The 8,806-nt window shown below is 38.1% G+C and overlaps 1 protein-coding gene across 1 annotated transcript in view; it reads right to left on the minus strand.

Annotated features, from left to right (window-relative positions):
• Positions 1–8,806, minus strand: part of LOC102843776 (ras-related protein Rab-2A-like) — a 124,591-nt gene that overhangs the window by 100,046 nt on the left and 15,739 nt on the right. The window contains exon 2 of the mRNA XM_006900734.1: positions 504–575. Within this exon, the coding sequence (XP_006900796.1) occupies positions 504–575 (72 nt within the window). The remainder of the gene's footprint in view (positions 1–503; positions 576–8,806) is intronic.

Here is an 8,806-nt window from a genome sequence, read left to right on the forward strand (position 1 = left end):
GGTCTGCTTACAACTGTTCCTCCTCCCTTGTGTTTCCACACTTGATAGTTCTACCTAGGTTGCCCTTTTTTGTTAATCTGCGTGTGTTCTGTTGTGCATCTACTAACTGACATAATAATGTTTACAAACTATGTGAGAGTGGGACTAATTTTATCCTTTTTACACATGTAGAAGAGTGGCACAGAGCCATGAAGTGAATGTCTTGCCCCATAAGACATTGGCAGAGCCTTGATTCAAACATTGGCAGACAGATCCCAGCCCAGTGTCTGTTCTTAGCCCTGTATTATCTCACTTCATTATTAAATACAACCAAAATCTTAAATACTGAAGTCTATCCACACCCCATTTTATGACATTGGGGATAAATACTCATTTTTACTACATATATGTTTTTTAAATGGTATAAAAGTGTTAAACACATTTAATAGAGTGGTTCCTCTGGCATATTCCATTCCCACTACTGGTAGCTTTTAAATGTTGCTCTTCTCTTTTATGGAACTTACCAATAGTAAGATCATGAACAGCTGAAAATCTCTTGTCTGTAAACTGCAGCAATAAGCACGATTTCCCAACACCTGAAAGTTACAAAGAAAAACAACATCCACAATGAGATACCATCTCACTTCAGTAGCAGAAGCAAAATTTAACAGGACAGCAAGTAATAAATGTCGGAGAGAATGTGGTGAGATAGGAAATCTTTTACATTGTTGGTGGGTTTATAAAATGGTACAACCACTCTGGAAGGCAGTTTAGTGCTTCCTCAAAAAGCCAAACATAAAAATTCCTTATGATCCAGCTATTCCACTGCTTGGAATATACCCCCCAAAAATGAGAATTGATGCTCAAACAGAAACGTGCAAATCAACGTTCACAGCAGTATTACTCACCATTGCAAGACCATGGAAACAGCCAAGATGTCCAACCACAAATGAATGGATTGAGAAGTTGTGGTACATTCTTACAACGGATTACTACACAGCATGCAGGAGCAATGATTTTGTATATTATTACCTAATTTGGGAGGGACTTAAGAGCATCATGCTGAGTGAATTAACTCAGTCCCACAAGGACAAATAGTGTATAAAATCATTATTGTAGAATGAGTATGAGGATCCATTTTGGGGGGGTGGGCATTAGGGTGGAAATAGAGGGTGTGGATGGAGGGGTAGGGTGTTAATCATAGGGCTACACAATTCGATAAGTGGGTGGGTGTAGGAAATGGGAAGGATCTTTTCTGAAAAACAATATATTCAAACTTTATAAATACATCAGAATAAAAGAAAAACAACATCAATCAAGAGACAAGAATTAACAGGAATTAAGAAATATTTTACCAAAGCACTTGGAAAGAGGGCAACTGGGGATGCTGGTCCATGTCTCCAATAGAGTAAATGTCCCTGAATTTTAAAGTTAAAATGGCAAATTTTTGTTATTTATAATTTTCCATAATAAAACCAAAATTCCTTGATCAGAATTTTTTAAAAAATCAAGACAGTATTAAAATAAAGTTTGCATAAGAAAGTTTAACTTAACAATCACAACAAACTTTGAACAAAGAATTTATCAAATGTGGACTATGTTGGAGGATATTCTTTAGGTAAATGGAAAACTACAGCAAACATTACATGGAACTTAAGGAGTACTCCAAAATGTCCACATACTTGATTAAATTCTATGTATTTTTCTGAATTTGCAACTGATTCATCTTTTATTTTCATAAATAAAATCAGTCAAATATATTGACCTGAGAGAGATACTTAGAAAGAATGACTGAATAAGAAATAGTTAAGTGCCAATATATAAGGAACTTTATTTACCATTTTACTATAATCCCCAATAATAACAGATTAATTGATAAGAGTTTCTGTCTGGAGTGATGAAAACCTTTGGAAATGTTTGAAGTGACTGTTTCACAACCATCACATATATAATTACTGTCACTTTACAGTGAATTTCAAATGGTTAAAGGAGCAAATATTTTTTTTACATAATTTACAGAATGTTAAGAGCTATCAATGTCAAAGCCACTGCCATGGAGCTGGAATCAACTCAGCAGACACTTCAATGGGTTTTTGGAGGCTATAAATTGCATCGGAGGAGACTGATCATCTTTCTCCCACAGAACATCTCGTGGATCTGAACCCAGATGAGAGATGCTAACCTTTGGGTTCCTGACACAACTCCCTTAATTGAAGCAGGGTAAGGATCCTAGACTTGGAATGTAAGGGTGGTTTCTCACTGAGGATGAGATATAAATAAAGAACTACAAGCAAATACCTAAGCAAAGAGTAGCCTGAAGAAACATCCATCAGAAATGTTACAAGGGATGTGGTGGAGAAACAACAATGAGGCTCCTGTGATTAAAGCCCAGAAGGCAGGGAAGGCTACAGGACTCAGAGGAGCCTAGATGCACAGGCTCCATGGCATTTCACAAGTTTTCTCATGATAAAATGGAGACCCACAGGAGGTTTTACAGCAAAGAATGAACTTTTTACTTACATTCTAAAAGAATTGCTCTGGTTGGTCCAATTAGGGCTTTCTCACAATGAGGAAAGCAATAGTTCCCTTAGACGAGGACAGTAGATGAGCAGGATGCTGGACTTAGTGATTGAAGATGGAAGTGAATAGTTTTGATAGAGAGCTGAAGAGAATCTAATGGTGTGGATATGGGTTTTGACAACAAAAGGAGAGTTTATCAAGGATGATTCAATCAAGGACATTTTTGCCTCATCAGACAGACTAGTCAATGAGATTGGGAAAGCTGTAGGTAGAGCAGGTACAAGGAGGCCAGATCAAATTCCAGTTTGGTTATTTTCAGTTGAATTCTATATTAGACGTCAAAATAGTAAAGATGAATAGGCAACTGGATGTATTAAACTAGTTAGAATTCAGGAAAGATGTTTGGCATGAAGATGTAAATTAGAGCTGTTCACATACAGGTGGTATTTAAAGCTACATGAAAATGAGGAAATAGCAATGAAGACATAAAAATAGCACATGCCTGTTTAAATAATTCCAGAATTAGAAACATCTAGAAAAGTGACCACTCACTGACCATGGTGCAATCTTGGCACATCACATGCTCTTCCCTCTCTGATGGAGACACTTAGTTTCTCACAGACAGTTACTGTCATTGCTATCTTTCCTGATCATCTGTGATGGTTGTGAAATGGCTGCACAACTGTCACAAACCCAAAGAACTACAGCCTTTGAATTGATTCCAACTCAAGGCAACCCTCCACTGGGTCGTCAAGGCTGTATATCTTCATGGAAGGAGACAGCTCATCTTTCTCCTGCCAAATGACTGAGGAAATTGAACCTCCAACCAGACTGGTAAGAAGCTGTGCTACAAACCCAAAGGCACTTGGTCCAAATCTACCAGCTGCTCCGTGGGAGAAGGATGGGCAATCTCCTCCCATAAATTTTACTGTCTCTGAAAACTTGATAGCAATAGTAACAACAGTCGTAGTTTTCAAAAATTAACAAAAACTCCCAAATCCTGCATACCACACTGATGCTTCAGGCCTCCCCTTCAGAAATTCAGACTGAACTGTTAGCATCTATGGTTGTTAAAAGTGCTACCTGGGTGACTCTGGACCTTTGTGTATCACTTTCAAAATGGAGACAAGAAACATCTACTTCAAAGAATTGTGAAAATTCTATCAATTGATCCTTTCACAATGAATTTTTAATTTTTTTATTGATACCATGTATTTCCAATAATGGAAAGTATACAGATATCAAGGGGAACATTTTTAAAATAAAGATTGTGATTAAATTATGCAGGACATCTATGTCCCAAGTGGAGTCTGGTGGTAAAATTGGTATGGTGAGGCCCATTTCTTCAAATTTATACAGTTATATAGGTCCTTGCAAGGCATTAGCATGTCCCACAGTTGGGATAGCAACTTCTCAAGAAATCTGACAATGTTAGTGGGCACTATATGCCCCAGGAGTCATAAAGTGGTTAATATATACAAATCATTTAGGCTGGCATATAAGAAACACAGTGTAAGAAATTACTGGTGTGGTGTAAGAAATTACCAGTATGGGGGAAAGAGGGGAAACCCCCCAAAACAACCAAATCTCAAAATTCAACATGGGCTTCTTCAATTTATCTCATTTTTACTCTCAAGTCTTCTTGAGGTGCCTATGAATCCTAGAGAAATACTGCTTTATTTTTCAAAACCAAATATCCATTTCTCCCAGGTCTGAGATCCATAAGTCCTTTCTCTCACATCTTCATTACCTTTCTTTTCACTGAATCCATTTCCTTACAGAAGAAATAAACTTCCCATATATGCACACACATAAATTCTTCTCAAAGAAAGGTACTGAGTCATGATCACCAAAATCTCAGCTATGGTAAGCAGGAGCTAAGAACAACCATATCCCTACACTTAATAAGGTTTGAGGAAAAAAAGAGAAATTCAATACAGAGGCACCACCCTGAGAATTATGTCACTTTACTCAAGTTACACAAAATGACTCCACTTATCCCTTGTCCTCTCAAAAGCTTTAGGAAACTCTCTGGACTTGCTTCTGGTAGATGTAGGTAGTCTTTTCTTTAATGAAGCCCCACATTTTACTGCTTCCTTTATCTCATTTATAAACAAGGTTTATCTTACTTATAAACAAGGTTCACTTAAGTCCAGAACCATATCTTCCTCATTTATTTTTTTTATTCCCCAAAGTACTTAGAATAGACCTTCACCTAGCCAGAACTAATATAGTTAATGCTTAATAAACAACAAGCATACATAAAAGACTATGTGTAGTTGTTTTTTAAAGCTTTGTGTGGATATTTTAGATACACCCAAATCACCACCATTCTGCAATTAATACTAATTACTACACGTAACAGGGTGCTCTGGTGGTCTAGTGGCAAAGAACTTACTGTACTATCAATCAAAGGCCCATGGTTCAAATCATCTACCAGGTGCTGCATGGGATAAAAACGGGTAATCTCTTCCCAAGTAATTTACTGCCTCTGAATACCTGTTGGAGATTTAGCTATGAGTTAGTTCTAATTCAACAGTACACAACAACAATACTTAATAAGGCTGCCACCATAGTTCCTATCATAATGTAATCACACGAACTTCCTCCTATACTCAGGGTCCAAGACATCTTCATACAAACAGCAGGAGACAGGGGTGCCGTGAGGTCTGAGTGCCTCACAATTACAAGCAACACTTACTAGAAAGGATAATATCCTTAAAGAGTTCCATTTATAAGCTCTCAGTGACTTTAGGCCAGGAGTCCTTCTTTACAAGAAACACTGGAAGAATAAATGCTAGGTATTCTACTCAACTGTACATTGCCATAGTTCTAAATCATCTCCCACTAATTTCAAGATAATCTTTCAAAACAGGAGATGGAGAGACCCTGCCCTATCCCACAGCCTGAGAAATTGTGTGGACTGTTCTAATCCACCCTATACGTTGCTAGGAGTCTGGATTTACTTGAAAATAGACAAAAACACACTTAGTCCTCAAAATCAAAGTGAAACAAAAATTCTGTGGGTGAACCAATATGAAGATGAAAAACCCCCCAAAAATCAAAGAGTTAAAAAAATACATCAAGTAGTTAGGGGGAAATGTAGGAGTGACAATGTTAATATAGAGATTAACTAGAAGTTGTTGTTGTTGTTGTTCTTGTTGTTGTTGTTGTGTGCCGTCGAGTCGTTTGCGACTCATAGTGACCCTATGTACAACAGCCCTAAGTCCTGCTCTATCGTGTGCCAATAGCATGGCCTCTGACACACCCATCCTGATTACCTCAGTCACTGAATCAATCCACCTCATAGAGGGTCTTCCCCTTCTGTGCTGTCCCTCTCTAAAGACCTGTCCCTCCTTACAACATGTCCAAAGTATGTCAGACGAAGCCCCAGAATCCTTGCCTCCAAGGAGTAGCCTAGTTTAACCCTCTCTAGGATGAATCTGTTTGTTTTCTTGGCAGTCCAGGGTACATTCAATACTCTTTTCCAGCACCACAGCTCAAAGGCATCAATTCTCCTTCTATCCTCCCTAGTCATTGTCCAACTCTCTGATGCATAACAAGTGACTGCAAAAACCATGGCCTGTATCAGGCACACCTTAGTCTCCAGAGAGACACCGTTGTTCTTGAGTACTTTAGAGAGGTCCCTAACAGCAGACTTTCCCCATCGCAATATGTTTTTTTATTTCCTGGCTGCTGGTGCCAAGAGTGTTGACCGTGGAGCAGAGCAAACAGAAGCTGTGAACAATCTCAATCTCTTTGCCATCTATCCTGATGCTACCAATTAATTGGTCCAGTGGTAAGAATCTTTGTCTTCTTGACATTGAGCCTCAGTCCATACTGAAGGCTGCAGTCCTTGACCCTCTGCAGCAAGTGCATGAGGATCTCCTCAGTTTCAGCGAGCAGGGTTGGGTCATCTGCATAACGCAGATTGTTGATAGATCGTCCACCAATCCTAATGCCACACTTCTCATAGAGCCCAGCCTAATCTTTGCAATTCAACAAAGAGCGGCATATGTTTAAGCACTGTTCTGAAGAATCTCAAGAAGTAACATTCTAAGTCTATTTTAACTTTAGCAGTATACTTTGCCAACAGAAAATTTTAATTAGTAAATTTGTAAATTAATAAAATCAACATGGACTATTTAGAAAGAATACAAACTTCACAGTTCTAACACCAGGGGTTCAAATCCATCTGCACTATTATACAGTATGTGGTAATTGCTAGGTGCCAAAAGTCCACAACAACTCATAGTAACCCTATGAACAGCAGATCAGAAGTTTGCTTTAGTGTAGGCCACCATAAACTCAAATCCATGGTTAGAGTAACTGTATCAATCCATCTTATTGAATGTAACTTACATTTAATAATATAACTTTGGATGAATCAATAATGGAAACTGAGCTCTAAGAAAAGGACATTATGCTGAGTGAAATACCTCAGTCACAAAAGGACAAATATTCCATAGTGCCACTGCTGTAAAACAGGACTGACATTTGGGCTTGAGGGAAGACTAAGAAAGAGGAAATAAATAAGATATACTGCATTAAAAGAGATGAGGAAGAGAACTATTTAAAATTTATTATCAGGACAGGAGTTCAGAATGAAGGCTGCATAGTGGAGTGGACTTGGGGGAAGGGATTGTATAACAATGAAAGAATTTTTCTTTTACTTTTCAAAGAGAAGTGTGAATTGGGTTGGGAGGGGTGGGCAGGGAGAAAAATGCAACAGTGAATGAATGGATATCCAAAGTCTCTGTAAACGTTCATTAAAATAAATTTTTTTAAAGTCTTTTAAATTTGTGAAATGGAAAAAGTATACACTTCGTTCCCACATAAAACAAAAGTCATGCAGCTCAAATAGGAAAATTTGAAAGTACTTTGCAAACTCCAAACTAATCTTAAACTAAGATTCTTCAAGATGAAGGTAACTGTAAGAGCAAAACATCCACCCAAACTCATGTAATGCCAAGTTAAAATGTATAGATATTTTCCAAAATTAATTAACAAAAATATCAACCCACCTCTTTTTAAAAAATAAGATCATTTCTGAACTGCTTTTATGTTCTTGTCCAAATATTATCTTCATTAAATCCAAGACAACAGTCTTTTCAATTTATTTCAATGATACACCACTTTATGGCTTATTGTGTTGGTGTAAATATTCATTTTTGTTGCTGTTGTTGTGTGTACCATCTAATCAGAACTAACTCATTGCTGACTCTTTGGACAGTTTTCAGAGGCAGTTAAATGCACAGGAGGAGACTGCTCTGCCTCCCGCAGAACAGCTGGTGGCCTCAAAACATGTGCCTTTGGGATTGCAGCACAACTTTTTGCCACTAGGCCATCAGAGCTCTGTGGGTAAACAGATCTGGAAGTGATATATCTAAGTCCTAAATTTATGGTGGGTCCTAAATCCAATCCCAGGTATTCTTAAAAGAGAAGGACAGAGTGCAGCTGGCACCCAGAGCATGCCGCAGCCAGAATACAAGCCTGAGAGCTAGAATTTGAGTAAGGTCCCTGCATGTGATCAATTGGCAAGAGATTGCACATGTCTCCTGCCTGGCCCTGGTGCCCATCTCTACAGGACACACCAGGCACCTGCCTCTACAGGAAAGATGCTCTGCCCATCTCTATGCTCCACCCACTTCTATGCTCCACCCACCTCTACACTCAGTCCACTTCTATGTTCTGCCCACTCTGTGATCCACCCACCTCTACTCAGTGACTGCAGATCAAGAACCTACCATCACCTCAGGCATGAAAAACTCTACTGTAGAAATGTTACAAAAGAAACCGCCACCTCACAAACTACACAAGCACAAAGTAAGATGTCACCCAAAAAAAACAACACAGTGCCAATGAATTTCCTGAAGCCAGAAAGTCTGATGTAACTTTCTGGCACAGAATTTAAAAGAACAATGACAATATTTTCAATGGTTGAAAGACAAACTTGAAGAATTACAGGATACTGCAAGCAAAAACCAGGAGCTTAAAAAAAATTCAGGGGAAGGTTTGGGAGGGGAGAAATGTGCAACAATGAATGAAAGGAAATCCAAAGCCTCTGTAAATTTTTACTGAAATTAATAATATATTTAAATTTTAAAAAAATTAAAGTAAGGAAGGCAATGGATTTATAACTGCTCATGCTAATAACACTATATCGTGGCATGGAGGAGTAATAGTAGAACTGTATTCAAATTTACAATATTCTTCTTACCAAAACCATTTATGGAAAATAGGAACTGCATTGGAACATGTATTTATGGATTGGAACTGATCATATTGTTAATATTTCTAGCCTTAA

This window comes from Elephantulus edwardii, unplaced genomic scaffold (genome assembly GCF_000299155.1).
Source record: "Elephantulus edwardii isolate Elephantulus edwardi_28Jun2011 unplaced genomic scaffold, EleEdw1.0 scaffold00292, whole genome shotgun sequence".
NCBI lineage: Eukaryota > Metazoa > Chordata > Mammalia > Macroscelidea > Macroscelididae > Elephantulus > Elephantulus edwardii.